The sequence below is a fragment of the Canis aureus genome, chromosome 24, assembly GCF_053574225.1.
Source record: "Canis aureus isolate CA01 chromosome 24, VMU_Caureus_v.1.0, whole genome shotgun sequence".
NCBI classification, from domain to species: Eukaryota; Metazoa; Chordata; class Mammalia; order Carnivora; family Canidae; genus Canis; species Canis aureus.
Genome location: NC_135634.1, coordinates 49616971 through 49637626, shown reverse-complemented (window position 1 = coordinate 49637626; position 20656 = coordinate 49616971). Strand labels below are relative to the sequence as shown.

The following is a 20656-nucleotide window of genomic DNA, read 5'->3' as shown; positions in this document are numbered from 1 at the left end:
TTTTATACCTCAGTAAAATTTATTTAAAAAGTAAAAACTAGGGAGGCCTGGGTGGCTCAGTGGTTGAGTGTCTGCCTTTGACTCAGGCTGTGATCCCGGGATCCAGGGATTGAGTCCTGCACTAGGTTCCCCACAGGGAGCCTGCTTCTCCTTCTGCCTATGTCTCTGCTTCTCTCTCTCTCATGAATAAACAAATAAAATCTTAAAAATTTTTTTTAATTTTTTTTAATTGGAGTTCAATTTGCTAACATATATCATATCACCCAGTGCTCATCCCGTCAAGTGCCCCCCTCAGTGCCCATCACCCAGTCACTCCAACCCCCCGCCCACCTCCCTTTCCACCACCCCTTGTTCGTTTTTTTTTTTTTTTTTTTTTTTTAAGTAAAAACTAAAATAAAAAAAAAGTTATAGAAGTCCATGCTCTCCTCTGCCTAAAAGCTCTACGTTACAGTGGGGCAGGCTGAGGGGACCCTCACAAGTCAGCTGGGCAACTACGACCTGGCCCGGTTTTTCAAACTATCCCTCCAACTTCACTGAAGACTCCAAGGAAGTATCTCAGCAAGTCTTTAAGTGGCTTTGTCTTGATACATTTCACTTACTAGTATTTTTTCCTATTTTTGAGTTGATGTAGAGACTTTTTTCCCTTTTTAAATTCAGTTATTTTCTTTTCCTCTATTACCAAAACACATTTCCATCTTTTCTCTGAAGAGTACAATGATTCTCAAGCATGAGGGACATTCTAAAAACAAAACTATGAAAATGTTACCAAGCATGAACAGGAACTTTCTTGCCAAGAGCCAGGTAAAAAAGAGCTTTGAGCTTCAAATACAGATACAGTTCTCTCTCACCCTGACAACCGAAATATCTTGATCTTATTAAATACTCAGGGTTCAGACTACTGGCTGCTGTCAAAGAGCCAGTTTCAAAACCATCTGCTTCACATATGGTTAAAACTTTGATCACTTAGGTGTATCTCTATCATTTCTTCCCAATACTAAGAGAAGCATGACTCCAAAAGTTGTTTTAAGACCATGATATTAGACAAGTTTTTAGGGATGGCAGACCTCTGCCATGTTTCTCTTAAAAACAAAGGGCAGGAACCACAGCAGCTTTTCGACTCACTAATACCGCAAAACAAGGGCATACACATAGCATCTGAAGTGCTTGCTGAGCACACAGCTCAGTGATCATCGCGTCCCTGATGTGCGCTTACTACAAATATAAATACTAAGGTATGAAGTAGTTATAGGCACCAAAACACAAGGTTAACTTCTTTTTTTATCTGATGGAACAGTGAATATCAAAACTGTTAACAACTGTGTTCCACCTTCAAGAATAAGAACATCAAAGATGGTGTCATGTACATAATCTTAGTAACATGACATCCATGTAATCCCATTAAAAAAAAAAATCAGTTAGAAAAAGAAAAAACAAAGGAGAAATTCTTATTCAGAGGCTGGACCTGACACAAAGCCATGTAAGATGGTAACAAGCCCAGTAAATTCAACAAAGGTCTCTGAGTGGCTAGGAAGGACCATGGAGCCCACCATGCCTGGGCAGAGGGCAGAGCACAGAATCCCTGCCAGACACTGAAAATGCCCTGGAAAAGCAGACTGGAGAAAACGTTTCTACTACAAACACACAGTCTGAGGCCACTTAGTATACACAGAACCAATCTCAATCACCACAGTAATTTCTGAAAATACTCTGCATTACTCAACAGTAATAGTATATGATGTTCGGAATGGTGACCTTGAGTCACCAAGAAACATTAAAGTGTACTCAATACCCCTTGCTAAAAACAGCACAATGTACAATGTTTTATGGAGGCGGCTAAAGAAGGGTTATAATTTTCATCATTTCCCAGCTTAAAGTCCTGAGCTTCAGCTACCTCTCCATGTCAGGCACGTGGAATGCCCCATTTCTACTGATTGTGCTCTGATATTAACTCCCTCCTGGTGCTTTCTTCGTTCAAATGGTACCAGACTGAGTTTACGGTCATGTCCAGAGATGTCACCAAGCAGATTTACCGAGCTTTTGTTTTCAAGCACATTTTGAAAATGGGATTTCTCTTGTTATTATAAAACATCTTCCACAGAAAATAATATATCCTACCTGCAGGGAGACAATTGCCAGGTCTTATTTGTGGGTTCATTATCGCCTACTGAAATTCTGTATTCTCTTTCACTTTCTAATTAGCTAGTGACTCATTATTCTCAGTTTCTCATTCCCTTTCCATCCCCCAAGTAAAACAACACCCTCCATTTCCTCACATTCCCTTCCCCACCCACTCCACAGCAGCACCGGCTGCTCACAGCACAGCACCCTCTGCCCAACATAAACACTGGTGGTCGGTCTGTGCCGGGCTGGAATCTGCAACATTCAGAGCTGCACTGCAGTGAGAAAAAACCCAAGTCTTCCCTCTTGCAGCCCAGTCTGACCAAGGAGGTACAGGTGACCATTCCCAAGCACCTGGAGCTTGGAGACTTACCAGTCCTAATGAAGACAGCTGGTATTCTGCTTACTTGCCTGTGCCAGACCCTGGGCTGAAATGCCTCCATACATTATCTATTTAATCACTGTAACTGTCCCGTAAGATAGGTCCTATTTGATCCCCACTTTCTAGCGAGGTGGGCTGTGGCAAAGAGGTTATGAAGCAACTGAACCACGATCACACTGCCAGAAAATGGCAGAGCAGGATCAGAACTCAGTTATGATTTCAAAGCTCACACTCTTCATGGTATACCAACAGCCTCTGTGGCCCTTCGTTCTAGCTGTTGAAGTCTGCACTTCGTTTTTGGAGTATATACTAAATGCCACAGACTCTCTTTATTCTGCTTTACGTGACTACAAAGCACAGATCTTGTCTTCAGGTGCAATAGTTGTAACTGTCACAACTTTCAAAGTGAGAGGACAAATCAAGCCAAGGATTCTAGATTTGGGCAGTCTTTATACTTTGCTGTTGGAAAATCACTTTAACACTTAAGTATGTAAGAATATTACCTGGGGTTACAGTTAGCTGAAAGCAATGGAGCTTGTTTGGATCAGGAAAATGCACCTTACATGTACCTGCAAAAGAAACAGCACATCAGGAAAGTCTGACAGCTAGCAGCAGCCCTTACGTGGAGGCTAACCTTGAAATACACATGGAGCTGAAGGTGCTACAGGAGTCTAGAGATTCCTCCTTGCTCTTGGTTTGACAATAATTGTGCCACTGTGCTTAAACTGCAAATCTGTAATTTTGCCAGTTTTTTATTTGTTAATTCCAAATTGAGATGGTTTCTTTCATCCCTTAAATAGTCACTATTAAGATCTTTCCATTAACTTCAAGAATTATGCTACTTTACTTTGAAAAGAGAAAACTACATCTCAAGGAGATTAATACATGTGGGTAAGGCTAACTAAACATGGCAAAACCAGGAGAACACAGGCCAAACTTCTGAGCTCTTCACCCACTACCATACTTATTCATACCCACCACAGTCAACAGAAGTTCAAAATAAGGGTGCCCATGAAGTTAACTCCCACCCAGAGTTTACCATGGCATTAAGAAAAAGAGGATCGGGGGGGGGGGGGGGGGGAAGCCTTCACAACCCAACTGGTAGCTCAGCTAGCTTTGTTGGTGAAATGATGCTCTGCTCAGACGGCAACACCCTATGCCCACTGTACCACACCAGAAGGGTCTGGTAAATCAGGACAAGGAGTTCTCACTCAGAGAAGAGCTAATGGCTAGTGATACAGAGAAGGAAAGGTGGCTACACCCTACATCTGCTTCCTTCAAAACAATGATACTGAAGAATGGTAAGTACACAAGGAATAAATATGCACTAAATCGGGCAAGAATATGTGTAGAGATTGTCCATGTTTTATAAATTCAGAAAATATGCTAAACTCCTTGGGTTACCTACTGCCTTTCAGTCCCACTGAAAAGATTTGCCTAGTTTTACAATGGTATGAAATTTTATAAAAAATAAGGATGATTCAAATTTAGACTTAGAAATGGCCGTTAGAGATCATCTAGTTCAGTGTCCTCAAACACGAGATAACACAAAGGTGCAGAGAGGTTCAGCGACCAGCCCAGGATCACACAGGTTATCAACAGAAGATTTTGTTCTCAAATTATAGACTAGTTCATGACTCTTCTCCATACATCATGTCTCATTTCATTACTTCATGAACATGCCAGGTGTAATGTATAAAAGCCACGGGATTTCTTTCTTTTCCTTTTTTTTTTAACAATCCCTCAGAAAATCATTGTAGAGTAAAAGGTAACAATCTAGAAGAGCAAGAAGGGGTCTTAGCGACTACATTGTCACATCACTTATTTTACAATTAATGAAGCTGGGAGCCATGGAGTTCAAGACTTTTACCCAAACCACACATGTGAACTGTTTTTGGAATAATCAGAATGGGTTTCATTTTTCCTAATCTTGACTTGAAATGATAAGTGCTATCTTTCAGTAAGATATATGCAACAGAAACATAGCACCAGGGCTCGGGAACTGTCTCACTGATTAGCTGAAGTTGGCAGCATTCCTTTGTTTTCATTCTTTCTCCTTTGTTTCAACAAAGGGATAGATACAGAAATCTGCCTCTCTAGAATAGTTTGGCCCACCAATAATAAAGAAGTTATCAAGGTAGTAACAAACAACTACTGAAAAAAACTAAACATTTTAAAGCTCAAAAAAGTCTAATAACAATAACAAGTTAAAAGTCAGGTTTTTGCTTTACTTCAAAGCTTTTCCTCGGCCTGCAGGCATGGGCTAACATCTTGTATTTCCATCTACCTGAAAGATGTATTTTTTGCCAACAGAGAAACTTCTACAAACCTGCATGTACAGAGCTCCGAACTAGTTCTGAATGATTACTAAGCAGCACTCTGCTACATGGCAAGTTATCTTGTTTTTCTTAGTTAATACTTTAGAGAGGTTATTAAACAGATACTAAAGATTTATTCTTTGGTGGCTTCTCGTTTCCTCTTTAGAGTAATGAATTGTGTACTTTTGGGAAGCATGGCCTACTGGTATGAATTAATTTAGACTTCTCCCGCTCTGATGCCCAGAGGGTGGGGAGAAAGTAAGAAGAGACAGATAGTATGTAGTCTTCTTAATCAGATATCTTAGCCATCAAGGCTAGGGAGATGCCTTTTTCAAAACTAAAGTGTTTAGTCAAAATCCTGGTTTGAGGGACGCGTGGGTAGCTCAGCGGTTAAGCATTCACCTTCGGCTCACGGCATGATCCCAGAGTCCTAGGATCAAGTTCCACATCCAGCTCCCTATGGGGCGCCTTCCTCTCTCTCTGTGTCTCTCATTAATAAATAAATAAAATCTTAAAAAAAAAAAAAAAGATTTTAAAATCCTGGTTTGAGAGTCAATTACACAGTTTAATTGTTTTCACTTTTTGTTTGTTTGTTTGCTTTAAGTAGGCTTCCTGCCCAACATGGGGCTTGAACTCACGACCCTAAGTAAGCTCACAAGTATGTGCTCCACCGACTGAGCCAGTCAGGCGCACCCCCAATGTTTGTTTTTAAACCAAAATTTTAGATAAAGTTAAAACTATCTTCTATGAGCTAAAAACTAACCATTTCTGTAAGAGTCACATTTAAGGACAAAGTGAACCATGTGTAAGTGGCACGTTTTTGTGGTGTTTGATTAAATATAAGCGTGTGTGTGTGTGTGTCTGTGTGTGTATACCCACCCTTTAAGAGAATCCCAAGACAATTCCTTCCAGTTCTGACTAGAAGAAAACTGAGATCAAGCAATTCAGGGATTTTTAAGAGCCACACTAAGGAACCTATTTTATACCACAAGCCACCACACCCACAGATAAATACCATACATTAAAAATAATTTTACAAGAAACTATGTGTACTTACCCTTTCAAATGATTTCACAACCACTTAAGGGTCACACCCACTATCATCCTTCTAACTTTAGCTGGTGGCAGGAACGGGGGCCATCGCTTATCTGTGTCAGGTGGACCAGAGACCAAGCTCTCTAGAGCATTCACTCAGACCAGGAGGTTCACATATAAAATATTTCACTCACACTGACAAACATCCTCAGCCTCAAAATTATTTTTAACCAAGTATGATGATAAAAAAAAGAAAGAAAGAAAGAACCTTTGACACATCACATAAATTAACTGCCTGGTAGGTAAGCTTGAGGACTGCACGGTGGGTCTATGTGTCTGAGTGGGAAGGATGAAACAAGGTGAGGACACCTAGTAACATAAGGGCAGTGTGGTCACTCCAGCTCATGCATGGAGATACATTACAGGCAAGCGCTTTCTGGACCAAAAAGTAGTACTGTCCCTCATGAAAACAGGACCATCTGTCAGTGATTTATAGGTCTTTTCCCTCTCAAAAAAGATGCAGGACAGAACATTGTGGAAGAGATACAAAACCCAACCAAATCATCTCTGCCACTGCAAGGAGAGAGGAGGCACCTTCATGCTACAATCAGAGATGGTAAATATCTAGTTCTTACCGGAGATTCGACAAAATTCTGTTACCTGTTTGCACAAAATTAAAACTTACTCCCAACACATATGAAAAACAGGCTTTCGGCTATGCAAGGTTATTAAAACATAAAAAAAGCTTCTCCATGCAATTACTTTGCAGCACTTACTGTCTGGGTGGGGATGCTATACTTACATGGTAAATTAGCTTCAAGCTCCGCGACCTCTGTGGAAACAAAAAGACTGCTGTTAGTATCAGTCAAGTCTCTACGTAAAACCACCAGCTCTAACCTGGCAACTTCTCCCAGAACGCTGAAGTAACTAAAACCTACACTTGTCTAATGTTTAAACTTAGCCATGGAATTGTTTTCAATATATAAAGAGACTTGCAGGATGCCAGCAAATATAGTCACAGGCCCCTGAAAATGTACTTAGCATAAATGAAAATCCTTTAAAATTCACATAGAAATCACCCACAGGTAAACAGTCACTGAAGTATTTTTGAAAGTCTTGTTCCCCCACATAGCAGAAATACTGCTCCTGGGATCTGATTTATATATGCACCTTGTGTCTCTTCCAGTTCTTTCAGACCCCGTCTTCCTGTGTGGCTCGTCCAGCGTGTGTTTGAACTTTTCCAGTGAGAAAAAACTCTACCTCCTGCTGGGGGCCCCGGGCTCTGCTCTTATCCCACTATCTGTAAACACCTGCCCAAGGAAGGGGGGCTTGGAGCCTTGGTCTTTATATCATCACTCACTGTCTAAACCCAGCATCCCTCTGCCAAGACAAGGCTGCAAACCCCCCCACTACAGCTATTAAGAGCTGAGGTCTGGGGGTACCCAGAAATAAGTGGGCAGGCAAGTTGTCAGACAGAACATGCTCTGGGGTTCTAGGGGCACAAGGACTCCACCCAGCTGTGGACACTAGAGGAAGGAGATCTATGGGCCAGGCTTTAAAGTGTAAGTAGGATGATGTCCAGCAGCAGCAGAAAAAAAGCATTCCTAGAAGCTGTTAGTGATGTGCAAAAACACAGAACACAGACAAGCACAGACCCAGAAGGCATGCAGTGCAATCAGAGCAATGGGTACAAAACAGAGCAACAGGAAACAAGGCAGAAAAACTGGGCCAGGATCTCAGAGGGCCCTGGGTGAATGGGTTAGAATTCTAATCTTGAATCTGCAGCAATAGAGAGCAGAGGGACATTTCTTTTTTTTTTTTTTTTTAAATTTTTATTTATTTATGATAGTCACAGAGAGAGAGAGAGAGAGAGAGAGAGGCAGAGACACAGGCAGAGGGAGAAGCAGGCTCCATGCACCGGGAGCCCGACGTGGGATTCGATCCCGGGTCTCCAGGATCGCGCCCTGGGCCAAAGGCAGGCGCTAAACCACTGCGCCACCCAGGGATCCCCAGAGGGACATTTCTGAACAAAAGTTTCCACACTCTCTTCAAGAAGACAACTTTAGAAAGGGCAAAGCAGAGGTCAGGTGACCTGTGAGGTGGGCACTCCGTGAGGCAGCAAGGGCCTAGCAAAGGCAGGGAGAGTTGGAGTGACCTAGCACACAGAGGACAAGCGGGTCTGCCGGCTATGTGGGGCGGGAGGGTCGGAGACAGCAGGGGGCTGTCATGCTGGGGCAGTCCTGGGAGGAGGAAGCTGAAATCTGGGTGCATGGCCAGGGCCCAGGAGTCCCTGAGGTGATGCCACCAGTCTGAGACTGACAGAAGGGAGACTGGTGAAAAGAACGAAGCTCGGCAGACAGTAGAGGACAAAGGCTAGGTGGTCCCTCACGACAAAAGGTAGAAAAGGAGGAGATACATGGGGAACACTGTGATTCAGGGGACAGACTGGTCCAAGGGAAATGAGTCCCCAGTCAAGGCCACTGGATGTGGATCTGATGCTGCCAAGCGCACTAGAAACAGGAAGGCAGGTGGCAAGATGGAAACCAGATTACAGAAGTACGAAGTAAATGGGGAGTCAGAATACAGAAGCCGTGGATACGACAATTCCTTCATGTCAAGTACGGAACGGCAGGCAGGGGAGGGGAAGGGGACGGCAGAGGCCGTGACAAAGCACAGCTGAACACGGAGTACGTTGGTGGGAAGACTGGCAGATTGCTCCATTCTGAGGCCAAGGGTTTGAGAGACCCACGGCCTTTAAGACAGCTGCTCGAGAATCTGGGTACAGACAGGTGACCCACTGAATGTGTTCGCTCTGGGGTCCAGGTATTTAGAAAGGGCACTCAGAGAAGTCATTCGTATTAATCACTTTAAAATAAGTGTTACCTATGTAATTAAACTGTGTATTTTTAAACTGCATTTACATATTTTATTATACTATTACTTAGCTTGTTGGTGAGAACTTAGAAGAAATTGTTCTTGGGGGCCCTTGTTTTGAGAGACTGATGTCAGAATTGACTTTGCCTGGTGGCCTGTCCTGTCTACAATTGTGAGAATTCTGGTAGTCCAGCTTTAAAAAACCCAGTAAAATAAAAAAACAGGCCCAGAAGATTTGAGGAGGAAGGGGCCACAAAACAGAAGCAAAATGTTTGAGAAGACCATCTAGTGCCACGGGACGGCAAAGAGCGAGGTCAGGACACAGGAGGACGGCAAGGCACTGACCAGGGGCGTGGTGGTGACCGAGCAACAGAACCGGACCCCTGCAGCACAGGGATGGGACATGGGGAAAAGAGGCTTATCGCCGGAGGAAGCCTTACTATAGGACAGGGAATCTCTGCCCTAGCTGCACATCAATCACCCAGGGAGTTTTCTGCTGGTTTTCCCACCATCCCCCAACCTTTTTAAAAACAGGTTTGGTAAGGTACAATTTACTATAAAATAGACCCACTTTTAGCATATGATTCAATGATTTTTAGTAAAACTTGGAGTTGTGCACTCATCACCAGAATCTAGTACCTGCTAAGCTTTTAAAACTCCTAGTCCTGGATGGCCTGGGTGGCTCAGCGGTTTAGCGCCGTCTTCAGCCCAGGGCGTGATCCTGGAGACCCAGGATCGAGTCCCACGTCAGGCTCCCTGCATGGAGCTTGCTTTTCCCTCTGCCTGTGTCTCTGCCTCTCTCTCTCTCTGTCTCTCATATAAATAAATAAAATCTTTAAAAATAAATAAATAAAAATAAAAAATAAAATGAATTAAAACAAAACAAAACAAAACACCCAACTAGTCCTGTGCAGACCCATTACACTGAAAGTTTTACATAGGGCCTACACCTCTGAATTTTTTACTCTCCCCAGGTATCAGTAGCAACTGAATATTTGGCCATGCTACAATACCCACACACAGCTATTATTTAATAACTTCACATTGTATTCTAGAACTAAACTCCAAAGGTGAGAGTTATGATTGCATTTCCAGGTTCAGTGTTACTCAGTCAAGGAAAGTGGACCAGGGCCAGGAAAGCCCCACCATAGTCAGGGCCTCCACAGGCTTCTGGTCCAAGAGCAGGCAAGAAATACAATCCTGGGAGCACAAGAATTTCAATAAAGATACTCAACATTTTAGTTCAGTCCAGTGCAGAAGATATAATAAGCCACATATTTTAATGGAGTTGTCACAAATGACACACAGTTTCTCTATATGTCAAATGATGGTGTATAAGACTTCATTAATATCAGTGGATATTGCCTTAGAATCTATAATCTATGTACAAGAAGTCTCTGACCAAAGAAACAAGCAAATTGTTTCATATGCTTGACAGGCTTCTTTGCAAAGCAGCAGTCCTTCCCTGTATCACCTCACTGCCTGCAAGACACAACCCCTACCTGTAAAATAGCGAGAAATTCAGATATTTTTAGCCTGCTAAAGTCTCACCTATTCCAAGATGCTAACACCTCTACCCCTTACTGGCCCAGCCTTTCTAAGGGGCACCTTTCACAATTCCGTGGCTGCACAACTTCCTTCTGAGAAATTAGACTCTCTTCCTTTCTAACTAAAGAGCAAACCACAGAGCCCACTTGAAGCATGACTGCACTGAAATATCAGATTACAAAATCCACTGATGACCACAGTGGCCCCTACATGGCACATCTTCACTTCTTTCTGCCAAAGGCTGCTCACAACACAGTGCTCTTGCTGTCTCTACACTGCCTGCCACTCAAATCTGCACACTCTTCATGGTAGAGTAGTACAGTCTAACTCAGCCCTGCAACCCGAGTACCTGGCCCTGGGCTTAGCACACACAGGGTACTCAGGAAATGCTTGACAAATCAAGTACATGCGCCAGCAAGCTGGCAGTGCTCCTGCTATGCATGTCCTGAGACGTGAGAAGCCTTTCTCTCTGTATAGTATGGGACTGATGTATTCCACAGTAGCCATTAAAGTGTGTTCCCTGGCAAAGTTCCTATGTTAGAAGCCCTAACCCTGCTCCCCCTCCCATTTGATATCCGGAGGTGGGGCCTTTGAGAAGTGATTAGAGTTAGTTGAAGTCATGAGGGTGGGACCTTCACAATGTGATTAGTGCCCTTATAAGAAGAGATGCCAGATGCTTGCAAGCTGGTAAGAGGTCCTTGCCAGGAACTGAATCTGCTGATGCCCTGATCTTGGACTCCCCAGCCTTCTGAACATGAAAAATAAATGTGTTGCTCAAGCCATCCAGTCTATAGTATTTGCTTATGACAACCTGAGCTAAGACAAAGAGCCTATCACAGACACAGATGGTTCTTGGCAAGAGCCTGCTCCAAGCCCCATTAGGCAGGGCAGCTACTTCCCAGAAGACTTGATTACCTCCTTCCACCTGAACCACTACCTCTTAGATTCCTTTGACTCTAACTTTCTTTCTTAGCTTTCCGCCTATCTTTATGCACTGAGCATCCCTTCTGCACTCTCGGCTTCCATGTACAGCGCTCTTATCCGGGATACACTTGAACTAAGGGCATCAGCCCCTCCACAGAGACAGCACTGTCAGAGCTGAGGCCTGAAGACCCCACAGAGCCTCATATCAGCTCTTCCACTCAGGCGAGGAGCCTTTTAGCAGCACACTGCTAAGTGCAGGCCCAGAGCACTCATGGTCCCCTCCACACTGTGAGGGACCAAGGCTGTAACCCTGAAAACCAGCATAGCTGCTTCAGCAGAGACTTTATCAATAGGGTTGGAACCCAAGGCTTCATGTCACCCCCACTTTCAACAGGAGCTGACAAGGTCAGCTTGAAATCCTGTCTGCCTTCCACAATCCTCCCTGCCCCACTGGGCTACTGGGTACACCTAAGTGGGGCCACCAAGTCTCCTGGGCAGCTTCACTGGTATTTAACCTTTCAACAAAGCATTTTTTAAAGGTTAACCTTGGGTCCAGCTGCCTTAACTCCATTTTAGCAGGACTCTTCCTCTCCAGGCCACTACTCCAGCTTTTAATTTCATTTTTATTATTTTAAAAGATTTTATGTTTAAGTAAGCTCTAAACCCAACACGGGGCTTGAGCTCATGACCCAGGGATTAAGACTCACATGCTCTACTGACTTAAGTCAGTGAGGGGTCCCTCAAGTTTTTAAAATACATATAGCAATGCTGCTAAGTGCTCTGAATACTCTGCCCACATGGCAAGCCAAGCCCTGAGCCCACCCCCAGAGTCCTCAGCAGGACCTGGCATGGAGAAAGCAGCTCTGGAGAACAATAAATAGTTCTCTTTCCCCCACTCTTCCAGGGACTGCACTGGAATGGGGCCCTTCCTAGCCCATCCCGTGACCGAACTGCTCGTGTGGACACAGCAGCTCCCCTGAGGAGGCACCTGGACCCAGGACACTGGGTATGAAGCACACGTGTGTGGGCAACCAGGGCTCTCTGCTCCAGGCCTGGAGCATGGAGAGCCACATAGCCCAGCCCCAGAACACCAGGAACCACCCGGGGTGCAGGGGCTGGTATGGGTAAAGGTACACACAGACTCATTCCCTCTTATTCCTGATTCCAGAACCAATCCCGAACACAGCTCGATCAAGTCTCCACATTTAAAGAAGACTAACAGGTGAAAGGTTGCTCCTGCCAGTGAGCCTGTAGCTTCTTGGGGTCTTCAGGGGTCACTAACAGTAGGCTAGCACACAGCAGGGACTAAAATGTCTGTTGAACGAAAAGATGAAAGAACAAGGAGGGATCCCTGGGTGGCGCAGCGGTTTAGCGCGATCCTGGAGACCCGGGATCGAATCCCACGTCGGGCTCCCGGTGCATGGAGCCTGCTTCTCCCTCTGCCTTTGTCTCTGCCTCTCTCTCTCTCTGTGTGACTATCATAAATAAATAAAAATTTAAAAAAAAAAAAAAAAAAGAACAAGGAGACACACACACTCCCATTATACTACAGTGCTATGCTGCTTCTAGCCAGGACCCTGCTAGGCTTTTTGTGGTAGGTGGGGAGCACCATCAGACTTAGAACTTGATAGACTCAGTGGCCCCACAAAGGTCCACCAGGAACTCCGCACCATCTGCCCTGTGGCTAAAAATACCTGTGATAGCTCCCCAGTTAGGCCCAGCCATGCCCAGATCTGACTCTCCACAGTGGCCCCAGCTCCTAGGATGGTTCTATACCCTCCAGGGGCTGCTGCTACAAGCATCTCTCCAGTTCCAGCCTGGAGGACATCCTTGAGTTACCTGAGGGGTGCAAATGAAAATCTGGTGTGACCAAGGTGCCAGCACAGTAGAGGCCTCCCCTGGCCAGCTGCTCCAAGGCAGGCTATGGTTTTTCCAAGGAGAGTGGACTCCAGCCTTCCAGAGGAAGAAAAGGAACAGGAGCTACAGCTCTGCACCACTACTGGCCCTCATCACGAGCACCAACTGTCCCTCCCAACCTTCAATCGCCCTCATCCAATAGTTCAACCCTATAGCCATCTGCAACAAGCTGGATCCCACACCTTTGGGCTATGGGATATACAGCCCTCCTGTCCCACCCCACCCCAACAGGGCTTTCAGCAGATAGCCTTCAGCTCTGTCTTTCCAGGGGCTGTGGGCTGCATAGACCCCCTCACCCCAGGCCCCTCACCCCTCTCAGGGCAGCCCCTGTGAAAAATGATCCACGCAGAGCAGGAAAACCTGACCATCTCGCCTGACTGGGGGCTGCTCTGAAGGCTACACCTGCCCTGAGCAGAGGCTGTCCGGGGCTTTCCCAGGAGCTCGATTTCTTGCTCTGTCTGCTCCGGAGTCCTTCATCTCCCTCCACTGATCTCAGTCCCAGGAACACTCCTTTACAACTATCCCAATCCCAAAGCCCCTACTCCTAGGACTCCAGCGATGGCACCGAATCCCTAGGCACATGAAACATACTCTTCTACAACCTAATGATCCTCAAGTCACATTCCCACAGGAGCCAAAGCCATAGTGCAGGATGATGGTCCTGACTATAGCAATCTGGAATTCAACATTTTCTCAGAGTCCCCACAGGGGGCTTCCCCTAGAAAGGACTTCACCATAATCACCCCTCAAGTGCCCCACAAGGCCACAAACTCCTGGACTCCACACACCACTTCCACCATCAGAAATCCCCAGAATGAAGACCTCCCCCAAGCAAAGGAGTGCTGTAGGTGCAAGCCAGGAGATCATGGACCATCAGAGCATCCTTCATTATGTACCTGTTTTTCACAGCTCCCTCTCTCAGGTCAGGCCCACTCTTGCTCTCTACCCACCCTCCACCACATGCCCAAACTGCTCACCACTCAGCCAGCCCAGCCGGGTCCAACAGCCTCCTGAGGCAGGAGGGAGCAGGCCACATGAGGTGCGTGTTACACTGAGCCCTGCTGCCCACAACCACCCCCAGAAACCTGATAATCACCAGTGCCCTGGAGGATGGAAACAGATGACCCCAGGAGGTGGTTGTGCACCTCTCTCTGATGAGAGAGCCAAAGGACCTTAGCAAGGCCCTGTAGACCCAGCCAAAGACATGTGTCCAAGGAACCGGGTTGGAGTCTAGCTCTGTGAGCCTCCATGGGCTCCTCTGGGCTGCATCAGGCCCAAGAGCCATTTAAGAGCTGCCAAGTGATCCCCTGAGCATGTGGAAGGTATGCAAGAGCCCTTGCGCCTTCCTGAGTGCTCTTTCCAGTGGACCTGCACTTCCATTCTGCTCATTCAGTTTTTGCTTATTGGGTCTGCTCCCCCAAGAGCCTGCCCCACCCCAGAATGTGGGTCTGGCTGTGCTGCTACAATAAAGTTGTAATTTGGGTAGTTTCTTAACCTCTCTGGGTCTCAGTCCCTCAGCTGCAGAATAAAGCACCCACCTGGCAAGGCTTAGCCAAAAGCAAACAAGAACTGCCCCATGAAGTGTCCAACAGAGGGCCTGGTCTCAAGTGCTCTATGTCTAAGAGCTGCTATTAACTATGACAAGGGTACGGTGAAGAGGATGAGACAGTCTACTCGCTGCTTCCCAGCTGTTCCTCTTCAGCCAGCACCTGAGCCTTCCTCGCTGTAACTCCCAGGCACTAAAACACCCTCCTCCACTTAAGGACTGCGTCAACACATCGAACCCCTTCCCTGGCTTGCTTGGCTCCTGGCTTCCTCCACAGAAAGAACCCTTGAGCGAGCACCTGGGAAAGACACTCAAGTCCTATCAGGCTCATCCGAGTGAGGAGCTGCAGCCCATGTCCCACACTCGGACCCCTGCAGTGCCATCACAAATTCTGAATTCAATCTGGCATAGTGGGTAATGTCAACACATAGGAAATAATTCTTACTCCATCGTTAGCCAATCATCCATTGAGCTGGATAAACCAGAGCCAAGGCCAGATTCAGAGACAGGGAGAGAATAAGGAAGAGCGCACCGCTGAAGACTCTCTGACCCTGAGACCTTCCTGGTCCCACTCCTGCCAAGCTCAGTGGTGCTACCTTTCCGAGAAGGACAAGCAGTGCATATACCCCCCCCCCAGTTCTCTTGCCGTTAGGACTGTGTCAGGATGTACAAGTGCCAGCAAGCTCATGGTGTCTACCAGATATGACACAAACACAGGTGGTCCTAACCAACTGTGTAGCCCTTCTTTGCTTCCTAGCTCCTATACACTTAAAAAGTGTAAACACACGCCTTTATAAAGTAAAAAGTGCTGCAACTTCTCAGCTCCTTAAAGCAGGAACTGTTTCTTCCTCGTCTGCTGTAGTCCCCACGACCCCAGGAAACTGCCTCTGCGCCCGACAGTTGTAGGCTTGATCAATGAATGAACGCCAGAATTCCATACAAATGCATGCATATGCACACACATTCACACACACTATATAAACCCTCCTGCAAAGACTGCAGCTCCAGGACACTCTGTTATCAATTCTGTGAAGGGAACTAATTTCGTACAAGGCTCTCCTCAGGCTGTGACTTGAATAAAGTACAGAAGGATCCTAAGAGATTACTGAATTCCACTCCTTCCCTTCACAGACTAGAAACCAGTGCTGAGGTGTGGGGAGAGGGACTCTGGAACTCCTTGTGACCGAGCACGAGAATGGAAGACCCTCCCCCCTACGCCCCCCAGTCAGATGCTGATAGCACCGGGAGCAGAGTCTCGGGCGTGCAGGCTGTCAGTACCATAATCCTCCCCCCAGCACCCTGGCAGCCCCTACAGAGCATATTCCAAGTGTATAAGACACACCGTTTTCTTGTTGTGAGTATTCCCACAGTACAAAGCCCTTGTAAGTGATAAGTTATTATATTTTAAAATATCTTCAAGTAAGTATTTCTACTCAGCAACTGGCTGCTTCATATCCCCAAAGAGCCTCCGATCAGACTCCATCTCGTTATAGGAGAGAAACAGCTCACGTGGATGGCATTACCTTTAACAAGCAGCCTATCTCTCACAGACACCCTCCGAGTGGAGTCGGAGGCTGTGGCTGACGTCCGGGACCCTTTGAGACCGTCCTCCCGCTTCAGCTTGCTTGCCAGCGTCAGCATCACTGCTACCTTTACCCTGAAAGAGACCGAAAGCAGAATCACGGACACGTCTCTGGACAATGACCGGAAACTGAAGACAGCGATAAAAGGTGCTTAACTTTTTCCTACAATTTAGTTACAGAAAAATTCAGCATATAAGGTACATTCATAAGACTGCATTCTTTATAATTAATTTGGGAAATCTCTATGCCATCCTCCGTAAGTCTAATTTTTTAAAGTACGAAAATTTTAAAAAGGGAGAGCCGTGCATTTAACATTCACTGGGCACCAGGCCTTAGGACACGGTGGTGACAAAGCCCCAGCGGTCTAGGGAAGCTCACGGTCTGGGGTTCCACATCGGGCCACCACTGTCCGCCGGCCAAGTGTGCCCCTCTCTGCTGCAGGCACCACGCTCCTGTGTGTGTGTGTGTGTGGCCCCTGCGCCTAGCCCATCGCAGACTGAGGGCAGCATCAGCCCTGGTGAGGAGGGACCAACACAATGCTTTCCTTTCCTTCTTCCTTTAACAAAGGTGTGGCTGGAACCTTAAGAAGCATCTTTGCAGTTATTTATGCTGTGTCTTATTTACATTTTTTAGGCAATATCAACATCGATACTAAGTTATAATTAATACCCCACGCTAGACTCTCTTCACTGGCTGCTTCCAACCCATCTGTGTTTCAGGCACCCCCGAAACTCACTGGGAAGGACAATAAAGACCAACACACACACAAAAAACTGATCACCAGCCCAATATTTCCATAATTTCATTGTTGCTTTCATATTGTTTCCTTTCAATACTACTCTGATTATTTTCCAAAGAAAACGATTTAAAACTTCCAAATGAAAAACCTGACCCAAACACAAAACTTTTAGTTTGAGGGCAATGTCCTGGAAGCCAAAATAAGAATACCCTTCCCCATTGGTACTTTTAACCATTTTTAACCTGGTTCCTCACACAGCTTCTCACACCATCTTCTTCTGTGTATCTCCCCCTTCTCCAAAGAGTGTGAGATTTTCTATTATTTGTGCCATTAAAAAAACCCAACAAATTGAATATGATCTTCTCATTATATATGACCCACACACAAACAAACTTAATCCCTTTAAGAATCACAGTCTAAATGCTTCAAAAGATGGTTCTTTTACACATTACCATACACAAGCTCCTAAAATTTCAAATCTGGGAAGGATGTTCCCCCCTCCAGCCCCCAATTCCCACTTTTTATTTATTTATTTATTTATTTTAATTTACTGATGTAGATGCTGTGATGATGGGGGTCCAGGAACTGGCTTGTCTGAGGCCACTCAGCTGCCAGAAGCAGTCACCACAGAAACATCAGTTTCCCTCCTGGAGATGATGTGAACACTTTCATCTTGAGTGTGGCGAGGATTTCAGGAGTATATATACTCATCAAAATTAATCTAACTGCATACTTTGGATATATACAGTTTCATGGACCTCAGTCATACCTCAATAAAGTTGACACCAATATGAAAACTAACCAACACTAGCGTCTTCATTGCCACTTGACCATGCCAGCTCCCCAGGCCTACACAGCGGCCTGGACCGTAACCAGCACACATCTCAGTGTTACCCAGGTAGGGAGGCATCGGTGCGGTAACCTCACGAAGCCGGGCCTGGGGGTGGGAATACAGTCAAACACCCACAGGGGCTCCAGCCTGCAACTACCAGAGACAGCAGCACCATCCAGAGCCAGGCTCTCCTGCTCAGCCCCTACCTGGGCCCCCACCTGGAATGATCTTGTCAGGAATCCCTTAGCAGATCTGGATCACAAACCAGCATCTGCTGCTGCAGCCAAGTCCACCGCCACACACCCAGGCTTGCCACATCAGTCCTGCCACGTGGTAAGGCTGCCTAGACATGGACCAAGACATGCATCCTTCACAAAGTCCAATTGCTTTTTATCCTCTAGATGACCTTGGCAATACAAATAGGGCAAAAAATAAAACAAAAGCCCAGCATGAGAGTTCTGTAGGTAGTACCCTAGGAAAGTCGTAACAAAGAGCCCCACGGAGAAGCGAGTGCCAGGGCACATGCCTGGTGGCCACCCAGCTCCCTGAGGGCCTGCGCTGAAGGAGCCACTCAGAGAGTGCTGGCAAGACCTGGTAACAAAGGCTCACACCAAGACACTCCTCTGTGTCACTGCAAGCTGAGGATTCTGGGGTTTTTGGGTGTTGGGTGGGTGGGGTTGGGGGTGGAGGGAGACAGAACCCCAAGCAGGCTCCCTGCTGAGCACGCAGCCCAAGACCCTGGGAGCATAACCTGAGTGGAAACCAGGAATCACTCAATCCACTGAGCCACCCAGAAGCCCTGCTGCTTATTCTTTTATGACCCTACCCCACACTGAAGTCTTCTCTGCGGGAGAATATGCCCCGTACTCAACTCCACTACCAGCCAGATAGATTCCTGGCTTTGCAAAATCTTCAACAAGCTTGTGGCCCTTAATAAGTACTCGGGGGGCACTGAGTACAAGGTATAAACCACAGTGACACTCGTGTCTTGCTGTCCGTCGAGGACAATACTAAAGTAACTTCCCCAGCGTTTTGAGAAATCTAAGCGTATGACGACCCCCTATCTGTCCTCTGTGTGTATCATGACTGCGGGCCCCTGTGGGGATAAACCTACAGGCCTAACGCGGAAACGATGCGGCGGCTGTTGACTCCCCAGAGAGATGCCAACAAGGAGGATTACTCAGGCCGCCAACAGGTCCGCCGAACACCTGCGGTTGCTCCGGGATTCCCTTTTCCTTCTTTACTACGCTTCACCCGCCGAGACCAGGCTTTACCAGGGAGCTGCCCCTTTCCTGCAAACCACCCCGTGTTAGGGCGGCATTCCTGGGGACAGACCGGCTGCATCAGACAGCACGCTCAGTCTCTAAATCCCACAAGCCCCAATCGGCCCCGTTTAAGTTCCTCCTCTGGGTGGGAGACCTCCTGCTTTCCGGCCGTCCAGAGAAGATTCCCATGGGCGCGGGCGCTGTTTGCTAGCCTCATCGTCATGCGATGATATTTACTCAGCGACCTCAGGCCATGTCACCTGTGCAGGGATCCCGGGGGGGCCGGGGAGCACCTTCGCATCTGCAAATCTTCCTGCTTAAGAGGTAGAATATGGAACTGCGGGTCACTAGGGGGCAACCACCGTCCCTACCCAAAGGGGCCCTTATAGGGACACAAGTCCACTCGGCTCCCTCCTTTAGAAGGCAGGGGGTGGGGGGGGGCCTAGAAACCTCCCTCACCGCCCGGGGAGTCGCCCCAGTTGGCGGCCCCACCCTTGGGGAGCCCGACCCTTGTTGGCATCATTAACCTGCCCCCTCCCGCATCACCTACTACCTGGGCCGCAGGTAAGTGCGGGGGGAGCTCCTCCAGCCGCCCGCTGAGCACCCCCCAGCCTGCTGATGGACCATGTGTCCCCCGCCACCCCCCGTCATCCCCAGGCACCACCTTGCCCGTTTCTGGAAGCTTCTGCTCAGCCTGATGGCTCCCGGGGCCGGCCTGCCCTCCTTGCGCTCCGCCCGCTTCCTAGTCGGTCCTCGGGGCAACGGCGGGCTCCCACCCGGACTCTCGGGCGGCTGGGCCCGGTCCTGCCCGCACCCAGGGCCGGAGGGGATGCGGGGTGGGGGAGGGGAGGGGATGCGGGGTGGGGGAGGGGCTCGTGTGACAAACGAGGAAACTGAGCCCGGGGCGGGCAGGGCCGCGCCCAGGATCCCACCCGCGGCCCCGCGGCCCCGCCGGGCTGGTGACCTTGGGCTCCGTTTCCCGGCGGCTCCCCCGCGAGCCAGGCTGTGAGCGCGGGCGGCCCCCGGAGCCCCGCCGTGGGGCCCGGCCTGACGCGGCCCCGGCCCCGCCCGCCCGCCCTCGGGACCGCCCGCCGCCGCTGCTCACCTGGGCTCCCCGAGACAGGCGAGGCGGGCCCGGCGCCCAACACCATGCCCGGCCGGCGGCGGCGGCGGCGGCGGCGGCGGCGGCGGCGGCGAGACGCGGCCCCTCTCGGCCCCTCTCGGCCCCTCTCGGCCGCACCGGCTCCGGGCGGCGGGACCGGAAGTGGCGGGGCGGGGACTCGGCCGCTCTCGCCCGCGGCGGCCGCGACGGCAGCGGGCGCTTTAAAAAAAAGATTCAAAGCCGCGGCGAACTTTATTTGGATCCTGACAGGCGGACAGCGGCGTGCGCCGGCCGGGGCGGGGCTCGGCATGGGCCGCCCGGACCTCGCTCATTGGCAGAGGGCGCGGCCCGGGGCGGGCCCAAGTCTGGCCGCCCTTGCTGATTGGTGGGTAGCGGCCGGGGGCGGGGTCGCCCCGGGTGGTTTTTTTTTTTTTTTTTTCCTGAGCCTGCGCACGCGCGTTGGGGGAGCTCGG

At 48.2% G+C, this 20656-nt stretch overlaps 1 protein-coding gene across 2 annotated transcripts in view; it reads right to left on the bottom strand.

Moving 5' to 3' along the window:
- Window positions 1-20366, bottom strand: part of UBE2F (ubiquitin conjugating enzyme E2 F (putative)) — a 55283-nt gene extending 34917 nt beyond the window's left edge. Inside the window, exons 1-4 of one of the 2 annotated variants that reach the window (XM_077869418.1) lie at window positions 20187-20366; window positions 16186-16319; window positions 6656-6685; window positions 3004-3069 (exon numbers count right to left, since the gene is read on the bottom strand). In XM_077869418.1, coding sequence (XP_077725544.1) covers window positions 3004-3069; window positions 6656-6685; window positions 16186-16303 — 214 coding nt within the window. In that variant the 5' untranslated portion in view covers window positions 16304-16319; window positions 20187-20366. Of the gene's footprint in view, window positions 1-3003; window positions 3070-6655; window positions 6686-16185; window positions 16320-19745; window positions 19904-20186 lie in introns of those variants that run through there. The other variant, XM_077869419.1, reaches the window with a different exon arrangement.
- Between the last annotated feature and the right edge of the window lie 290 nt (window positions 20367-20656).